Source organism: Rhipicephalus microplus, chromosome 6, assembly GCF_043290135.1.
Source record: "Rhipicephalus microplus isolate Deutch F79 chromosome 6, USDA_Rmic, whole genome shotgun sequence".
NCBI lineage: Eukaryota > Metazoa > Arthropoda > Arachnida > Ixodida > Ixodidae > Rhipicephalus > Rhipicephalus microplus.
The window spans coordinates 171,018,346-171,039,483 of record NC_134705.1 but is presented as its reverse complement, the minus strand read 5'-3'; the positions used below and the strand labels follow the sequence as shown (position 1 = coordinate 171,039,483).

At 45.0% G+C, this 21,138-nt stretch overlaps 1 protein-coding gene across 2 annotated transcripts in view; it reads left to right on the top strand.

Annotated features, from left to right (window-relative positions):
* LOC142765651 (uncharacterized) overlaps nt 1-19,104 on the top strand; it is a 103,351-nt gene extending 84,247 nt beyond the window's left edge. For both annotated transcript variants that reach the window (XM_075867000.1, XM_075866999.1), the window contains exons 3-5: nt 8,405-8,620; nt 9,955-10,207; nt 11,365-19,104. In XM_075867000.1, the coding sequence (XP_075723115.1) occupies nt 8,405-8,620; nt 9,955-10,207; nt 11,365-11,773 (878 nt within the window). In that variant the 3' untranslated portion in view covers nt 11,774-19,104. The remainder of the gene's footprint in view (nt 1-8,404; nt 8,621-9,954; nt 10,208-11,364) is intronic.
* The last annotated feature ends 2,034 nt before the right edge of the window (nt 19,105-21,138 follow it).

The following is a 21,138-nucleotide window of genomic DNA, read 5'->3' as shown; positions in this document are numbered from 1 at the left end:
GACCAGCCGGTCAGCAGCCGAGTAGCTTATAGCCACTAGACCACCGCAGTGGGACTGTACTATCCACTGTTACACAGGCAAGCTAACGACAGTTACCATCGACCATGGTTTACAGCGTTGAATCACGGTTAGCGCCATGGTTCGCCGATATATATATGCATGATAACACCGCACAAAACCGTCCTTAGTGAAGGCGGCTGAAGCCACCTTCATGGACACTTGGTTAACGCCCAAAACCGAGGCTGATATGCTTGGTCAAGTACAACCACGGTAAGCGTCATAACAGCCGTTTCGCGTACCGTGCAACACGTAACCACAGTTACGTTAAACGTGGTTTAGGCTGGCTGTGTAACAAGAGTGTTAGACAGACTGGCGTTCGATCTGATAGGCATACTCGGCAACAACTTTTCTTGACCTGCAGCACTGTGAATGCTACAGAACTGAAGTGCAGGCCTGCTATAACGCAAAAAAAGTTCAGTTTACTGATAATTTTATAGTTTACCTTAGCGGAATATATGATGCTTTACTTACAATCAAACAGGTGCAAGAAGTCGTGCGTGAAACAGATATTGCTAACTTTTGAAGAATGCCAATTTCTCTCTTTTTTTTTTTCGTTTTTGACGGCACCACCGTTTCAGCACGTCCGCTTTGCAATTTAAACATGGCTTCCGTGATGTAGTGGTATTAGTTGGTCAGTGTGCGGCCGCAAACGAAATGTACTCTGAACTGTCAAAATGTATCTCCCATTTACATTTTTCAGTAGTATACAATTTTCTCAACGCGTTAATCATGTGAGTGACAAAAAACAAAATTAGCCGTGGGCTGCCGTCACTACACATGGCGGAGCAAAAAGAATACGCTGAAGCCCCGCTTCCGTATAGCCTTTGCTACATTTCCCGGTGGCTTGCCATTCGTGGCGTGTTGCGGCTGCGGCGGTATACAGATATAGATACGGTGCTCCGCTGCGGCTGCATTTCCGATGGAGGCGGAAATGTTGTAGTCCCGTGTGCTCAGATTTGGGTGCACGTTAAAGAACCCCAGGTGGTCTAAATTTCCGGAGCCCTCCACTACGGCGTCTCTCATAATCATATAGTGGTTTTGGGACGTTAAACCCCACGTATTAATCAATCAATCAATCAATCAATCAATCAATACGGTACTCCGCTGCCGAGCCGAAACGAGCGGGTTCGGTCTCCACCTCTGCGGGTGCATTTGATGATGCCTTAAGCAAGCCCCTCGTTTTTCATTTAGGCGCACGTTGTATAGGTGCACTGTGTAGATGGTTGAAACCTCTGTAGCCCTCATCTATACGGAGCATCTCGTAATCATATCGTAATCCAGTTATCGTAACCTGAGGGCAATGTCGAAGTGAATGGTAGACGCGCTGTTTGATGCGTCGGTTTCTGTTTCTCCAGCAAAATTAGGCTCATTGCGTTGCTCCGCGGTGATTACCAGCGGCCGCATTTCCGAAATTTCGAAGTGGATACGCACTCTTCGTAGGAAATGCTTGAATTTGCTCATTTGAGTCGACCGGCTGTCATCACTAGTTAAAAAGTAATTGTCAGTTTCTATATTTACTGCCGTAATGATTGTTTCTACGCATCTGAAGATGTCTTCTGCTACAGGAAAGGCAAAGCCGCAAGTAGCATGCAGATACCTTCCTTCTGTGATTTTTAAAGAATATTGGACACATTTCTAGAAACAGCATATATATATGCCGTTTCTAGAAATATATATATATATATATATATATATATATATATATGTGTGTGTGTATAATGTTGTATGTATGTGTATAACAAGCCACATGTAAACTCAATGCCTTGTCTATCAAGCATCGCAGAGGTCTGCTCTAAATACGAGTAAAAACAACACAATTTAACACTTTCGCATCTTTGTTTGCTGCGTTTTTCCTTATGTTTTTCCTGTTCCAGACATCGCTGCAGAAACTTCTTCGAATAGTTACTGCACGTGTTTTCAGTTCTTGTTGGTCTTCTGGCTCTTATACTGCACTTCAGGTAAACTAATCGTGCTCTGCGTCTTTCTTATCGGGTCGTTCGTGCGTGGATTGGTCAACGCGCGGTATGCGGGATTGGACCCTGCCTCTGACCGTTTCGCGTTGGCGCATCTGGAGATAAGACCAATCGTCGTTCTTCACCGGCGTTTTTTATCACGTACGTTCATGGAGTCCCTCTTTCTCTCTCCCTCTGAGCAGCGGATTTGCCACTGGGCAGCGAACAGGTGTCACTTGCTATAGTTGCGAAAATTCTTTTGAACACTATAGCGCGCAGGCTAGACAACCGCTATATAGTTCCTAAACGTACAAAAAAAAAAAACTGAATTCCAAAGCAAATGCAAGCACGTGAGAGGGAGGCGGAAAACGTGGGCAGATTAGAGTAAGAAGGTTCCAGGGGATAACACGGTCGAAGCCGTGCACAGGACCGGGTTTATTGGCAAAGGCTGCGCCGCGTTGGCATAAAGTATGGCTGATGATGATGGCGGTAGTGATAAACCAGCCCCAAGTGAATATATTATCAAACGGAAAGGTTCTATAGTTATTACCGCGTGTGGAACTTTCAAAAAAAATTTCAAAAGCAGGTAATTATATATTTTGTTTGGCCACGTTTCACCTCATTTGTTTTCGCCTAGAGCGCTTCGCGTGAGCTCTATTGTATTGAAGTTATTCTGCGTTTCTCTCAGTGCTGTTGTGTTAGGTTTCCCTAGGCGTACTTCATCGTGCTTCACACGTGTTCCTCATGTGCATTCAGCTCGCTCCTCGGCGCTGTGGACTTATGTCGGGCTTGCCAATCTTAAATCGGGCGAGGCATTTAAGCAGGATCGTTGATCTTATTACGCAATGGTTGTCCAGGTTGAAAATATTAGTAAAGATTCTAAGAGATCGCGATATACGCAAACATATAAGGAGTACATAGAAAATGTCCCGGATATGTACCAACCAGGGCATTTGAAAGCTCCGTGACATATGAAAGTAGTCGCATTTGATTCAAGATCATGCTTACCTTTATATAGGTATAGAGTAAGGTTGCTGAGACATTTCCAAATGGCCTAAGGACCTGAGCTACTTCAAGCGGACCACTGTTTTTCTTTTTTTTTTATTCAAGACTGCGCAAGCAGAACGTGAGCCACCCGACGGTCCGTCACCTTGTATCACGTTGACGCTTTTCTCAAATAATCTCCCACCGCTAGCATACGTAATGTATATACTCCGCACAGATGGGCCTCTTTTGGTGATTATTTGTTCGTTAACGGAGTAGCTGTACGGAGCTTCTCCTCAACGTGTGATCGTCTCACAGCCGACGATATCTCTGAAGGTCACGCACGTGCGTACAGATGAGCTCGGGGTGGCCCCGCGTCATCGATCAAAGAAGGGTGCGAACGCTGTAGCTTCGATAGTGAACAAAGATAAGTGACAAGACGTTCGAAACGAAGAAGGGGTTCATGTTGCAACGACATGAAAGTGCTCGGCGGAACCTTCAATGTATGACGACAGAGTATTAGATGTCTTGCAAGAGCTGAGATTGGACGAATGCGTTCATCCCAGGATTTCATTTTTGCTGAAGGCCCATATGATCCCGGAAGCCTTCGATGCACCATCCCTCGCAATCATATCGCGATTTTGGGACATTAAACCCCAGAATTTTTTATTAATATTACTGGTACGGTCTATCTGGGAACAGTGGCTTCATAAACAACTCTGATACGTTTGTCTCGTGCGCGCAGATGTTCGTCACCGTGCCGGACAGTGGCGCAACCGCTCGCTTTGAGCGGGGCAAGCGGATCAAACATCCTCTGTATATGCGCTCGTAAAGATTCACGTATACTGGTATCACATGGAATCACGAGCTTGCTGGGTAATTTTCAAACGTCGCACAATACCGGTGGCCTGAATCAAAACTCTGCCTATGCTTTTAGCGAAGGTTTTAGCGAGCTGCCGCAACGCTGCTTGCGCACTTGAGCATTTTTTTTTTCACGTAATGAGTGCGGCTGAATATACAAAGGCACGCCGCAGCGTATTACGCAACCTGCTTTGGTGTCCGCGGCACTAAAACACTGTAAGCGCCTGTGCACGTTCAAAGCATTGTTCAAGTTATGTCTAGTGTGTTGTGCGACCATCGATATATGAATTAGCCATTCCCACCCAATCAGCCACGTGTCCGGTCATCCTCAGCTGTGTGTGGCAAATATTGTTGTTCATTGAACACCCGTAGCACACCGTGCTTTTAATTATCCGTTGGCTCCCATCTGTAAAACTAACTACCTTTTCCTTCTAAACCAACGGCCTCGTTCAACTTGAACAGCATGCCGTCAGCGGTACAGCCAAGTCAGAGCGAAAATAATGGCGGAGATGAACGCAGCTATCTGTTATATCACGATACACTGGCCCTGTAATGTGGCAAATAAGAAACAATCTCGGGCTATTGTTCCACAGCATTCACAATTGAAGATCTCCTTTTTTTTCTTTTTTGTGTAGTTTTCCATTCTCTGAGAGCCTTTTTCCATTCGCACCACTAATAACCCTTTTGTTTGAAGACTGCGGAGAAGCCAGAAAAATATCCTGCTTGTCCCCCCCCCCCTTCCCCCTTCCATCTCTTCTTATGAAGACATCTTTCCGTTTCCTGCCGGGTTAGCAGTGGAATTCGGTTCAGCCACGTTTGCAATCGAAGAAATTGTGATTTCCCCCTTTACACTGTATAACTTGGAGTATTCGGAGAACATTAGAGAGCATTTGGAAATGTATGTTTCCCGACTGCATCCAGCTCGTGTTTACATATACTTTTCAAAACAAACCGAATACCCGACGTCTTAGAATAGCACATAAGGCGTGCTTACGTGGTAACAGGTGTGGCTAAGGCTAGTATATATTTTGCTACCCATTCGCTCACCACGTGTTATGCGTTTCACTGTAAAAAAAAAAGAAATTCTGTCTGACCACTCGGCATCTACAATAATGCTACAGCTGGTGCACATATGTATCGAAGCGTATCAGGCTTCTAGCGAATCGCATTCACGGGGGAATGCACTGGGTATACGCACAGCAGGATGTGGACGGAGGTACTCCCATCGTGCTGGCTTGAACGCACTCCCCCCCCCCCCCCCCACCCCCCTTATTTCATTTTACAGCTTCGGGGGCAAGAAATCAATGCTTTTCAAGAGTGGTTAATGAGCTAGATATATACGGAATCTGATCGCACTATACTTGCGACGTGCTAGCACCACAGTCTCTAGTCTTAATGAGAACGTGGATCGGCGCAGATGTCAGCCTTTGAAAATCGGAAAAGGCATGTAAAAGATTCTTGACCTGTTAAGAGTTCACCACGTGACAACACAGCCATGCTTTCTTGTCGTCTGTTAGTTTTAGCTACCGTGTTGCTCACCCATTATTTCCTGCCATGACTGTAGCGATGGCGCTACCGTCTGTGGACACTGCGAATCAGGTGCCCAATTCTTCTCTTCCCTTCCAGTATTTTCGCCAACACACGTCTTTGTCCAAAACGAGTTGCTGTCCTTCTCTATGCGCGACGCTATAGCGAGGTTCAACAGCACTTGTCTCAGACCGGTTCCTCAGACCATGTCCACTACGCTCAGACTGACACCACTCCACTCGCCACCATCGCAAATTCTGCGGTCGAAAGTATTCCGGCTGTCGTCTGCTAGGGGGTCGTCTGGCGTGCGTATTTCGATGTCCGAATGCGAAAGCCTTTTGTGGGAACTGGAGTTTGTGCGCGCCTTCTCGCGTCGTTTCGTACTACGTCAGTGTTGTTCGAATGACTCACTGACAAGACCAGACCATAGCCATTCTGGAAAGCACGTCACCTCTTTGCAGTTGTCCGTGAAAAGAGTATGCAGTTCAAGAAAAAAAAAAAACTTACCTGACAAGCCGCGCCTGACAGGCACAGCACTTTCTGGTGTCTACTGCAGTTTGGGAGGCCTGAAAAGAAAAATAGAAATCTGACCTCAGAAACCGCAGCTAACAGGCGCACCTCTTTCTGGAAACAAAGGATGCAGTTTGCAAAAAGGCTGCATACCACGGTGTTAGAAGTATTTCCGCATACGGTCGTTCACGGTAGCCTTTCTCAGCGGCGGTGTGCGCAACACTTTTCAACGAAGTTACGCGGGCATGGCGCACGTGTGCGTTCACTCGGATAGGAATGCGTGCGGTATACCTTGATCTTCTTACAAAAGGAAAGGACCTCTAGTTGCTGGAATGTCCCACTCCCAGGTAAACTCTCTGGTGTACAGAAAAAAAAAGATAAAAAAAACATGACAGACGCGTTTTTGGGCAGCGAGAATCAAATCAAAGCAGGCATGGCGTTAATTGTTGTATTCAACTGTAGTGTGCTAATTGTGGAGTAAGTTTAACTGAAGTGGACGAAAAACGATCCTTTCTGTCACTGGGATCAGAACACACAACCTTCGAATTACACGCCCGATACTTAAACACTTCTTTTACGAATGTGTTTTGTACAGTGTTACGTTAAACGTATACGCGGGAAAATGGTTGGATTGGTGCGTATACGATGCTTGATGCATGGCCCCCATGCATTTTTTGCGTCGTGTTGTACTTAAAAAAAAAAAAAAAACATCGGCTCCACAGTCGATGTCAGCGCCCAAATGTCGTATAGATGGCAGCGCCCAAATGTCGTATAAGTAAAATAGTCTGCACCAGATTATTCACGACGGACGACGCATTGTTATTTTTGTGAGAAATGTTTAGTCGAAGTCGGTGATACCTACAATTTAATACAATCGAGGCTTTTTTTTTTTTTAGTGGAAGTACCGTTAGGTATCTACTCTGTGCATGACTTTGGAAGGCTGCCTCATCCGCCTTTTCATTGTCAATGCGGACGCACGCTGAAGCTGAATACTGGGGCGGTCGTACTATTTTGATATATCCAAGACTTGTGATGGGGTGAGGGTGGGGGGGGGGGGCGGAGGGCAGGCCGCTGTGATTGCTCAGTGGTTAGAGCATCGAACGTGTTATTCGAGAGTGGGAGGCATCCTGGGTTAGACGACGAACTAGAAGTGGTTGTGTAGAGGCCCGCAGCCACCGTTTTGATTGTAAGAAGGGATGTAAACTGTCCCACTTCTTGCCTCAACTCATTGTTTTCCAAACAATGAGTTCCAAAGTTGCCAAAAAGCAAAAAAAAATTCATGCCCTCGTCTGATGAAAGAAATTCGCGTGGTATCTCAAGCATTTGCCTAATATGAATGAATTAAAGGCGAAAAGAATTTCTTTTCAGTCGATTATACGTATTGGTCCCACCCGAAAGCTTTCTTCACGTACTTTCAGTGGGATCGGAGGACTTGGAAACGTTATGTCCTTCACGTGGTGCTTCAATGCTTCCATGATCGACACAGTGACGGTGTCATGCGATGTTCGTGATGTCATGTTAAGACTTAACGTGTTTTAATGTCGCTACCATTACTACGTGAGGGGATGTGACACCTGATGTTGAAAATTTGGCGATCTGTGAGGACGTGGGGGCGCCACGTTGTAACGTCATCCAGTACAAACTTTGTAAAGTTTTAGCTGTGATTCGTTGATGCCAAAATATACTACCCGTGATGCAAAAAAATATTAGTATGCATTGCTCGTTTTTCAACTCATTTACATTATTTTTTTCTGGTCTGGTCTACAGGCTCTAAATCATAATTGACGTGGTCGTGCTGTAAAAAAAAAATGCCTTGCGATGTATCGAAGGTGTATCCTATCACGCACACGTTGCTCCAATATTTGCAAAATACAGGATTTTCAATTTTTGTTAATTACAACTAATAATAAATTCTGCCCAGTAAATCAGAAGTACCCAGAAGTACCCTTTTGCGCACATTGGCTGCATTGCAACCTGATTTTGCCAGTCGACTCACTCGGTATACGGAAACTTGGCATGTGCCACGTCCTCGCACTAACTGTGGATTTGAAACGCTACATTGCCGCTTTCCGAGTGGGATGAACACATGAAAATTAACAATTGATAATATGCGTATATTGTCTGAAACTGATATGTTAAATTGGATGTACCAGTTGTGCTGTTCATGAATGTTGCGTGATTTCTGTAACGGTTACTTTCATTCGTTCATACACTGTTTTGTTATGAACAGTCTTTTATGTATTTCAGAGCTGGTATTTCGTTATTTACTGTCATGGGCCACATCCGCGTTCTTTTTGTGGCTACAAGTGGCTTTTACAGGTGGCTTTACATTACAGGTGGCTTTTCGCTACCTGTAATGTTTTGTCATTTTATAACTTCACATTTTTTTCGGGGTGAAAAAACAGTGAAGCTGAGACACGCCACTTTTTTTTCCTTCGCACCAAGCCACGTATACAATGTGTGTTTTTAACGTATTTGCCACGTGGTTAAACAAACTCAAACGTGTACAGCGCTGGGCTCCATGGGAGGCGGAGGCATGGACCCTCTGCAGGGTCAGCTTCCCGTGGGATCGGATCCTTCTCCGCTGCTCTCGGAGGCCGGAGATTTGGGGGATCCTCCGGCGCTAGCGGCTTCCCCACACCAGGAGTCCCCAGCGTTGCCAACCGGAAGTACGCCGCTCGTGACGCCCTCCTCCGTGTCGCCGGGATCTCTGAGGCCTCTTCTTGGTGAGAACAGTTAAAGTACGACTTCTAACCGTGTTTCCACTATAGTGGATTTAATCAATGTGCTGCATGTCAGGGAACAAAAGCCCACAATCTCTTTGAAACACCTTGAAAATAAGCGCAAAGATCGCACACTCCAGTTGCAGTCCAACAATAAACTTGGCCCACCATGTTTGTAACTAAGAAGGTCGTGTGACAAACAGAACCTAAGTTCTCGCATGGCTCGCGATTTGAGCGCAAATTTGAGCGTTTCCACGTGATTATAGATTGATATGAACGACGCGGCCTAATCTAACAGTACAATGCAGCTGACTTGATACTTAGTGTACTGGCAATAAAATAGGGGGAATGGGGGCAAGCATAGAAACATGATCATCAGATTCAAACTTGTACTCTTGGATTGAAGCTGCAGTGTCACTCACTCACTCACTCACTCACTAACTAACTCATCTTTGCTAGCCTCCTGCATGTTAGTTCACGTGTTAGCCCTTACAAGGCCTAGCTATTTTTTTAGTACACTCTGCAACTAGCTTCATTTGAAATCCAGAATAAAAGCACCTTGTGCCGTATAGACTCTATAGATGCAAACCCAACGACCTTTGTTCACATCTAAAGCTGCTTACCTTTGCGACTGCGGCTCTTAATAAGCATGACAAGCTTTAAGGTCTTCATGTTAGCAACCTTTAAGTGACCTTAAACCAAAAGTAAATGTCGTTATCCGGCCCTCGGGCATAAACATCCGGACATGTTATTGCGGGAACGAATGAAGAACATTAGAACAACCAGTAAACGAGTTTAATGGTAGACACCTCCGTGGCCTCGCCGGCAGCCGATCGCGGAGGCCACGACACCTGTTGTTTAGTTCTTGGGCTGTGCGCTGGGTGGCAGTACTTGTATATGATGAATACCGTATGAAAAGATGTGAGATGGCGATACTTGGAGTGTTCACTAGATGGACTGACGGGTGCACGGATGAACAGACAGACAAGCAGAGGGAAGGATGGACAGACTCGCGGGTGGACGGACGGATGGATAGACGGACAAACAGACAGACAATCAGACTCACGGATGGACTGACGGACGCACAGATGAACGGAGGGACAGAAGCAAGAACGAACGGACGCACGGAAGCACGGACCGACTGATGGACGCTTCACCTCACTCATCATCATTCATTCCGTAGATATGCTGCGACTTTTTTTTTTTCGTAGGTGACAGCACTTGCAACAGAACGCATATATCGCTTGCAGCGATGCTTGTGAGAGTTTATACCCTCGTCATGCGCTCTCGAATAGGTGTGCACGTTGATCAACGATCCCACCATCACTTTGTTGCAGGACCGGCGAGCCCTAATGACTCGGAGTCATCGAAGCCATCGGTGGATCTCGCAGTGGATGACTCGAACAGCGAGGATGAAGACGGCTGCGACATCAAGGGTGACGACCTCGGGGCGGGCGGCGTGCAGAACCGGGATGGTGGCAGCGCCTCTGGTCCTGGCTCCCAGCAGCAGCCCCAGAAGAAACGCAAGAGGCGTGTGCTTTTCTCCAAGGCACAGACGTTCGAGCTTGAGAGGCGTTTCCGGCAGCAGAGGTGAGCGAAGTGTGACGTATAAATAGTAATAATAGTAATAATAGTATTAATAGTAATAATAGTAGTAGTAGTAGTAGTAGTAGTAGTAGGAATAATAATAATAATAATAATCAAAACAATCAGGAAATAGTAACAATCCTGATGTCAATCACGGTAATATTATTATACTGAGGGTAATAATATTACCTTATTCCCACCAATACAGTGTTGATGGAGGGGGTGAGGAAGAAACTAATTAGCCGCTTGATAAGTCACCCCCCCCCCCCTTCTCAACAGATTTTAAACTAAGGTAGACGTAATTTACCTATTTTGTCTCACTATTTCCTTGCGTCTCTTGATCAGTGAGCCAAGAAAGGAGGAAAGATTCGCACGAACTGTCGTCGACGGGTAACACATCGACTTTTTTTTTTGGTTAGACTTAACTGTTATACTGTAGCTTTCTAACACAACTGCACGAAGCTTAGAAGTAATTCATACAGATATTTCCGGCTCACTGTATCTTCAACATCTGCGTCAATGTCATGCTAACACTGTCACTTCACAGCTTCTTATTCTTCTGGTGCGTGCACTGTACAATCATGTTTGTTGAATGTCATCAATACTTTCTTTTGAACGAGTTGGCTCATCATGAATGAAGGAAGCACAATGCGAAAGCACCCACAAGAACATGTGACACAAGCGTTCTGTGTACAGTGGCGTTCAATATAAGTTGCAACGTTGTCGCTATGGTTGTAGGGGCCCCAAACCTGTCTGTAACACCGCCACGCGCGAAATTGATCTAGTGGCATACACAATGCTTACGTTCGTGATTTATTTCTGTGTCGATGTTGACGTGATTGTGCAAGGAGGCGAAATTAGACTTCTAGCTCACACGTGAGCAGATAGTCACTGGGCTGCGTTCGAAACAACTCAGCACGATGTTGCTTAGAAAAAGTGAAGATGACGACGATATCATGCACGACATTTGGTGTGTTAGCGCTGCCGTGATGTGGGTTGCAAGTGACATTTAGCGTGACAGTAGGCATCGTTTGTTCTGTGGGTATCTGCTCGCGTTCATACTTCTTCCACCATGATGCTTGATAAAATGGGCCATTCAGAACGCCCGGTGAATCGGGGCTGCGTCTCTCAGCTCTCATTATCTTATGTGATCGCCGCAGGTACTTGTCCGCTCCCGAGCGCGAGCACCTGGCCTCCATCATCCGGCTGACACCAACGCAGGTGAAGATTTGGTTCCAGAACCACCGCTACAAGACGAAGCGCGCCCGGCAGGAGAAGGGCCTGGACGGGTCGGCCGGCGCCGGCAACCCGCTACCGTCGCCTCGTCGGGTCGCGGTGCCCGTCCTGGTGCGGGACGGAAAGCCCTGCCAGCCCGGCTCGCTCAAGGGGGCCGACGGCTCTTCGTCCGTGCTGCAACCGCCCCAGCCGGGCGGAACTGTACCGTTTCCGGGAGACCTGAACTCTGCAGCAACCGCGGCGGCAGTGGCAACGTGCATGGGATCCTTCGGAGGGACCATGATGCCAACCTACTCGCATCAGATGCTGCCGCCTCAACCGAGATGGTGGTAACGCCCGCCAAAAGTCCTGTCCTGCGGTAGGGCGATTCGTCGAGAGACAGACTGTGCGTGAACTGATCTCTAACGTGGTGTGCACGAAGTGCGTACGATATAGGAGACTCTGCCACAGATCCGCTGGCTCCGGGTATCGTCGCCGCTCTTAGCTTCTTACCCCGCAACGCAGCCCGGACGAACAATGGTGCTAAGTGGTCCTTGTGCGGAGCGAAAAAAAGCCTTGCTAGCGTGGAACGTAGCACCCTGACATTTCCTCTGTTGCTGTCCGGGTGATTATGACGTGGTAGTGTTGGATCCCGTGGTTTCCCCATAACGAAGCACCAAACTCCATGAGCCGACGTCACAAGTGCTGACCCATTCTACGTTGACCAATTGACCAGAGTCCAAGACTGACACGCTTAACTAGATAATCGGACACAAATTTTCAGTCGCATACTGTGCAAGCTGTCAGCAGTCCTGCCGTCAACATGACAGCAATTTCGGGTTGTTATCGCATTGCTGAATTGTTCTCATTTTACATTTGCGACACCGATGAGGTTAGAGTTCACTAGAACGTGTTGTTGGGCTAGTTGGTTCAGGAAAGGTAAAGAACGGAACCAACGTAGAAAAAAAAAAGGAGGGGGGGGGGGGCAGATGCATTTCCGATGGAGGCGGAAATGTTGTAGGCTCGTGTGCTCAGATTTGGGTGGACGGTAAAGAACTCCAGGTGGTCGAAATTTCTGGAGCTCTCCATTACGGCGTCTCTCATAATCATATGGTAGTTTCGGTATGTTAAATACCAATAATTTCACAATTAAAAAGGCTGCAGCTCATGAGCGTCATCATCCCGCGCAGTGTTCGCTAATCAGTGATTACGGTGGTGACTTGCGCGCAACGATGGCTAAGTTTCAATACCAAAGATACACCTTGTGATTCATGATAGACTATCCTACTTCCACGTTGGCGAACACGTTCTAGATAGACATTTCAGCATGTCGGCGCACGCAGTGGAAAAACACCGAATCACGTGAAAAAAAAAAGTGTATGTAAAGAAAAACTCGCGCGCTTTCTCGTGGTTCAAGAGTGACACCCCTGGATTAGAAATTGGTGATGCCACAAGCTCTTTAATATGTCACTTAATGGGTGCATATGTAGTGTCAGTGGTCATACTTTTGAAGGCCAGGTACAACCAGACTCCGTTAACCTGCTCTGACGACAGATCAGTGGCGACTGCCGTGTGGGGAACTGTGTTACAGTTGGCGATTTCTGTGGAGTCGCTGTCCCACAGTTTGGAACGCACGGCGTGCTCTGAGCGTGTAGGCGAGTAGATGGTAATTGTGGTTATGGAAGTCCTTATTACATGTCGTTTACATTGACGCACTCACGGGCTGTTGGGGGTCTCCTGGTCTAATTTTGTTCCACGCCATCTTTGTTCTACGCGTGAAAGGGGTTTCCTCTCGAGTTTTCACAACATTGTTTTCGCAAGTTACGGAAATAAGTCACGCAAATATGGTATACCGTATGACGGTACCGCTTGTTCTTTCGCAGTCATGTACGTTTTTTTCGGTGATGGCACCCTAACAACATAAATCCTTTTTTTTTTAAATCAATGTGGGGTCGTCATGCTTCGTTGTTGCGTCAGCTTACGCAATGTTAACGAATAACCTGTCGTTCAGGGAATGCCCTATAACCGGAACTGGAAGGAGCAAAAGCACAAGCGAGAAAGGGGGAGCGCTACTGCATTATCTTATACCTGATAGCGTACATCGTTTCCGTAACTTGCTGAAAGACACTATAAAAGGGGATCCAACGATCGCCATTGGTTCTTTTCTTGAAAGCAGTATCACTTTCGAAAGTGCTCGTCACCATCTCCCGTTCACTTTAACATGCAACTTGACTGTCGTGGCGTAGGTGTCGTGTTACATCCTTTTTTCGTGGTAGGCATAGTTGAGGGCACTGTAGTGTATATTGTACATTTAGGGCACGGTACCACTGGCTTCCAACTTAGGTTGCATCCTGAAGGTCTAAGGCTCCTGTGTAATAGGGACAGTGTCTGTGTAATTTCGTGCGTTAAAATGCGTCCAATGCGATTGTCGTGAAAACGACATTCTTGGCGACAGGTCGCACGTGTACAGTGCTTCAGAGCCAAGCGTAGGTGTCTGGCAAGTAGTCGGTGCGTTCCCCACTATTCATAGGATTAAAAAAAACTGAATGCTTCCCTTTATTCCGATTACATTGACTTTGATAGTTTCCCAATAAAGAAATCCAGAGTAATGATTCTGTTGGGAAGTAGGTTTTACAGCCAGCAACATGCAAAAGCTAGCCATTCGCGGACAGACTATAGCTTGGTTTTGTGTCTCCAAATGATCAGGCACATTCTGTCGAGATATTAGTGCATTGAGAAAATAAAAGTCCAGCTAAAGATAGACAAATCCAGTAAATGTGTCAAGAAGGTCGGAAAACCACTTTCCTTGTTCTTCATCACTTGTGTTTGTCCTGTTGAAACTAGATATGTATTTCCTTAGTGACCAGTGAAATTTTCTGAAGTTGTATTGCTGAAGAAAAAAAAAACTCAGACACAGGGAGGTGCAATATCACGTCAAAAAAATTTGACGAAATTAAATGGTGCCACCATTCGTGCACTCATACGATGAATTGGCACTCAAGAGCCGTCTGATGCCTTGACAACCCGCTTAATGCCTGAAATTACCAGTTATAAAATATTGTCTAAGGAGCTATTTTAGGCTCAAGCGCATCTTGAGAAGGGAAGACAAATGTTTCGATGGTTGTCGGTGCGTCAATATAATTTAAGTTCAGGTTTATCTGAATTTGCAAGCACTGCGTGCTTTGGCTTCTTATATCTCTTTGGCTTCTTATATCGAAAGCTTTGTCCACACTCTTTATAATTTCCTGGATCCCTCGTAAGAACGTTGGAACGCATCGACCCTGCAGTCATTGACAGTTACGCATCTGCTGGCGCTGCAAGTTTTCTGCAAAAGGCAGTATGAGACCATTTGCCTATGTACAGAATAGTGCAACATATCCATCAATACCCTTTGTTGGGAATGTACGAAAGGAGTGGAAATTTTGAGGGCTCGTGAGGGTTGAGCATCGAACACATTATTTGAAGGTCGCAGGATTGGTCTTCGTTGGCAGCAAGTTGCCTTTTTGTCCAATTTTCTTTCTTCGCATTTACCCTACATTTGCTACTAACATCCCTTACACTATCCTTGTCATCATCGCCTGTTAGTTCTCATTGATACCTTGTTAACAAGAAAGCAAAGAAGTGGAAATTTTGAGCGATCGTTTGTTAAAGAAAGTTTAAAGGGCTCGCAAAGGTAGAGCATTGGACGCTTTGTTCGAAGTCAGTGAGAAATTATTTTTATGTCCACTTTTCTTTATTCGCATTTACATTACAAGCGCTACTAATAAGGTCCCTTATACTTTCCTTAGCATCTTGTTTGATAGTTCTCATTATTTGCTAGGAATGAAGCAAACGAGTGCAAGTTTTAAGCACTCGTAAGGCTGGAACATTGGACACGTTATTTGTAGGCCGCAGGCTCGCTCCCTGTAAGCTACAAGTTATCATTTTGTCTAATTTTCTTTCTTAACATTTACATTACGGTTGCTACTCGTAACATCCCATATGCTTTCCTTGGCTTCATTGTCTGTCCTCATTTGAACTTTGTTATGAATGACGCTAACATGTCACGCTTAAGATATAGTCCCTCTCACGCGACGACCAGACCACCGAAAGATTCTGGAGACCTTGGTGGATGCTTCGCGACAACAAAGTGAAGCAACTCTGTGGTGGCGGCCATGTTGGTTCATCGTAGTCGGAACGACTATCCGAACATAAAAGTGCAAGGCTTCTGTTACTCCAAGGACACCGTTCCAGCGATTTGTGCGCGTAACCCTGCAAGAGTGTGACGTAGTTGGACCATGTTGATTGATATTATACCAAAGAGAAGACTCTGGGACGCTATGAATGGGAAAGTGCCTTAGTCCCTGCGTACCGAGTTAAGCGGCACGACGAAATGCTTTGTTCTTGGCCAAACGTAACCAGCAGAGACTGTGTACGTTTGTGTGTGTGTGTGTGTGTGTGTGTGTATGTGTGTGTGTGTACGTGGTATGTAGTCAAAGGCTGCGTGCATTTAGACCATTGGCACGGGCGATCGTGCGCGGTAATGTGTCAGCGTTTAACGCAGCCTCACTTACATACGATAGTGTAGAAATTGCGATAACACACGCCGATAGACATGCTGTTTCCTAAACGTCCAATTCACCCCCTTCACTTGTGTATGTAGATTTAGTCTTCTTCCTTCCGTCTATACCACTCGTACATGCGAATGCATTTCTTAGTCGGGCTATGTCAGGCATCCGGCGTTGTCCGCGCGTCGGCAGGTATTCTCTCCGCTCTCGCTCCTTCTTCCTTAGCAACAGCTGCCGGCGCACGCGCTTATCCTCGCGTCTAGCAACCAGAGCATGTGGTGCGAGAGTGTAGGGGAGAGTAGGTGCAGTTCAAGAGTGACACCCCGAGATTAGAAACAGATGCGCTCCTATCGCCGTTCGCTAGTTATCTATCCTCCCTTCGCCCCACTCACCCGTCCACTCGCGCCTCACTCTCAACCGTTTGCTGGCTGGGCCCCTCTTAAGAACATCCGAAAATTGCTCGAGACGCCGCTGTGAAACGCCAGCGCCGACCCGAGAACGCTCGCGCCCCACTCGACCACTCGCTGACTGGGCTCCTCTCAAGACGATGGCAGAAGTCGATGAATGTGAATGTCTGACGGCAACGATGCTCTTTCTCGGCGTAAGAAATGCATTCGCATTTCCTCACTACTTTTTTCGGGGACGTGGGGGCATTTTTCAGCTTTATTGCTTCCTTTTTCTTGAATGTGATGGACTTACGACACCTTCGTCTCTTTGCAAAAAAAAATCAAGTACCTCATTCTCGAGCTGTCAGTGAATTTTTCTGCATTTTGTACCTTCAGTCCAGTGCTGATGCTAGACTTACTATCCCACGTAAGATGTTTGAGGGAATCAAATACTTAAGCGTTTACTTGCCATTCAAGAAATCTGAACCTGAAAATGTCGTGTTACTTATGGCTGACTTATTGCTACTTATGGGCTGACTTAACTCTTCGACAATGCAGCACTGCAGCGGGCTGCATCTCAGGGATATCAATAGTTGACTTTGAGAGATATCAGAAACCTTACAGCGTGCACACACTGGGACAAAAAAAAAAAACAAGACGCAGCGTGGAAAACATATACGCTGAACCACCGAAGGACAAGGTTTTCAAAGCTAAGCCCCAACAGAGAAAGCGTGCGCAGCTTGCCCTAGTCGGACAAAACTAAGTATGATATCACTTATTAGCAGTGTCTTAGCATACTTAGCGTACAACCTAATGCCATGTGAACTATGAACATGCTAAGTAAGAAGCTGCTTACTACTCAGCATGTGTCTAATTAACGTGGAGTTAACTTGTATTGTTGTAATTGGGCTTTATTTAGCAAGGTATTTTAACCAAGGCTTAATTAGCATCATGATGAGAAAGGCAGTCTTTCATTGTTTCTTTCTCCATGATCTGTCAATCTGCTCTGCACTTCTTTTGTTTTCTTCAGAAGACATGCAATGATATACGGCTACACAGCCCGTCCGTGAAATATATTGTATCTTCTTTATCTTCGTTTCTCGCAAGTAGTTTGCCGAGATTAGTCCGTCATATGATGATGATAACAAAGATAGTGTATGTTCACCGATTTACTACATTGCAGGTGTGAATTGCAGCTTTGTTTTCAGGTCATACGATACAAAACCTAAACACTACCACCTTTGTTTCATTTGATACCCGTGTGTAACGCGGTAACGTTTCTAATTGGCTATATCAACTAGCCTGCCGATCCATTCTCGTGAAGGTAAAGACTTACTTTTACTTTCGCAAAAAAAAATGGTTGAAGCATGGCCAATATGAAAAGCAAGGAGCTCACTCTAAAAGTGGTGCCTAATCAAAATGCAAACTTGTCGCGGTGGTTCATAGCAGGGTCGCTGATATGACTTGCTGGACTGGTTGGTAAATGCTGCTTCCTGCCGTTTTGCTACTTTAACCTTTGAAATTCCCAGCCACCTGCATTCGAAACGAACACCTGAGGTGAATCCTTCCCTAACTAGCGGCCATATTAGGTATCGCAATGAAATATTTAGGCGAGACCATGCACGCACAATTTCACTCAATAATGCAGCCCGTCAAAAAGTGTCACGGGACCACACATGAATGGAAGGGAAAGCAACGTCACCTTCAGCAACGAATATGGTCCAGACGTTAATGAGCGCACGTAAGAGCGCAACTAGAATTTTATCTTAGTCTAGAAACCATGACCTCTTGTATGGGAGACTTTGGTGTCACGGGCGCGTACAACTTGAACCAATTTGTTTGACTCCTTTGAGGTGGCATCAGTGTGTTAATTAGGTTTATTTTGATGAAAAGTTTTTGTATTTTCTATCAATTTCTAAAAGAACCATTTTTTCCTAGCGAAGCCTTATAGGCGACGTGTACTCACTTGGAATGACGACACAGATGTTTATACATCTTACTAGATTGCATTTAAATATTCACTTAGCACTACTTGACGCCTGGACGGGGATATCTCGGGACATTCAGCGTAGAAGAAAAATAAAAACGCGAATTGCAAACAATTCTTTGCTTCAGCATTTAGAAAGAGGAGCATGAAGGTGTCTCGAAATTGAAGGCTTGGAAACGTTTATTGCTTAGTTTTTGAAAAGGTCTCAATTTGTTTGCTGTTAGGCACAAACATTCAGGGTAATTTCGTGAAACGTTCAAGGACAATAAATTTGGACTTCATACTAAGTACGAAAATGCTTTTCCAATTTTCTCTAGCAGCTGCTATGCTAGATCATTCTTTTAGTCATCGCCTGCAATGTTTGTGTTGTTTTTCATTAACATGAAGTCATCTAGTCCCCATTATTTCTGTACATTTCGCATGACATTTTTTTTTGCTTTCGCTTTAAGTAGTTTTTGGTGGACAAAGTTGGAATGTACAATTTTTGTACCTGCTTCGGAATTTTGTCGTTCTCGAAGAACACGAATGCTGTTGACCATTCGGCAAGTACGTCAGACTGCCATTTTGTCATCATCCTCGAGGTCACAATTGTTCATACGTTCGTACTTATCTGTTGTCAGCGAGCAATCCAAATGTCCCAAGTTTTGCCAAGAAAAAAAAATATATATGTTGCAAAAGAGCTTTCTTTTTTCTGTAATTTGCGGACTGCTCTGTGTTGCTATGTGTACATAAAAATAAAGAGAACGTCTAAGTAAAACGAACAAACTGTTGTGTTGGTGTACTTTCTTTTTCTTTCAGCTCAAAAGTAAATGTTTGCACGTGAGCTACGTCTTTTTACAGGAGGCGGTACACGAAACGGAAGTCGTACAGTTCTTATCTCAATTTAGCCGAACATTCTTTGATAAGCTGTTTTCCTGATTACAAGAACAACCTTATATGGAACGTAATCAAGAGTGCAAGTTACGTCGGTCCTGGTGAGGCAGACTATCAAGTGGCGGAAAAAAAAAACAGATGCCTAAGCGAATTGCCAATCGTTTTCTGCTTCGCAACACTCGGAAGCTTAAGTGCGGACGTCAAGTGCTCAAGAATCGCTTATAGGTGACACGTTTTGTATGCTTCGGTGTGAGACAGCCGCCTAAAGCTATACCCTACTCTGGAAAATAACGAATTCGCCAGCGGGTGTTAGAATACTAGAATACTCAAATGGACACCCTAAAAAACAGAAAACGTCTTTCTCGTATTAGTAAATTACCTTTCAAGTTACTTACGCACGAAATGTACAACTTTTGTTATGCGAATAAGTTGGGTAAAGCGACAAAGTGCTCAAAAAATGCATGTGATGGCATTACCTTCAGGTTCTCGCACCAACTCGCTGCGACAAATGAATACTGAAGAGTGTCTACGCTGGAGACTGCTCAATTTTTTATCGGAAATAACGAAATGTATTTTGCCGTGAGGGTTCAGCAATTGAACTCGACAAGTTTCATGAAATTTCTTTGAACTCTATTGCCAATAATAAAGTGAAATCAAAAATAGAAGAATTCATAATCCGTCACATTGCACTGGCATTCCGATGATGAAGTTTCCGTGCAAAATTAAACAGCTGAATGTTGACCTCCAGTTGCTTTTCCGATATTATACAGTTATGTTGTTGAAATGAACGACTAATGAGTTCTTGAAGGAAATTTTGTGAATTTTCATGGCTCGAGTACATCTCTTCGATATCCTCTAAGCCTAAGGACTGAATGTATAACGTACACAAAGACCACAGTTTTGGACGTTCTTGTCTGTGCGCTTCTTTGTTGTGCTCATAGGTGCAGCGAAGCAAAATGATGCTTAAATGGGAGTTCGTGCTGCTGTGAGACCTAAATCAGAATGTTTGGCAAGCACCATTTTTTTCGTTAGTAAGAAACTAAATGAAAAACTATCAGACTCGGGCCACCTTTATCTCGCATGACCTATGGTATATACCTAATATAACCTTACCTCTCGTGGTTTCACAGTGATAAATAGAAAGAAGGCAGTACGGTACTAAGTGACATGCTCAAATAATATTGCTGCAACATTATTGCACCGTCAGAACTTTAACCGCCACTTTTCATCCTAATAGTATGACGTGAAGAAAAAAATAATTCTTAACCAGTAGTCTTGACTACAGGTAGGAGGCATTGAATAAAACATGAGTAAACTCGACTGTATTGGCTCCTTAATATCATTTTAACGCACTCTTCCGGCCCTTCTCTTTTTCTTTTCCTCCTCCTTCTCCTTTAACGTGAAGTTACCTTTTAATAAATGCATTACCCGCCTGAATTTTAGATGAAAGGGCATGTGGTTGTACAGGTACCTTTTTGGATTTCTTTGTGCTAAGCTATCGTTGTCATTCGCACTGTGTTGCTCAACAAAAGCGACACAACATTATAAAAGAAACAACACAGCCTGAGTACTTCAGGAACAAAAAAAAAACGCGGAATTTTTTCATGTTCATACCAAAACAAACGTTATATTGAGCCTATCTATGCTGTTCAATCTCGTGCCATCGCAGTCCCGGTTACATCCTGCCTTTCGCGCACACATTTCTTTATTACACCTCGGTGTTTCATGGCTGGCTTGTTTTATCACGACAAACCTCTCCGAATGGTTGTCATCTCAAAGCTTTCATAAACTCACATTGAGGAAGCAGCAATGACAGAATCAATAATTGGGATGACAAGATCAAACGAAATAAAGGAAATATCGATAACAGCGCAAATTTGACGTTACCGTAGAAGTCGACTCGGTGCCTAGCCCTCCTCTTTTGAA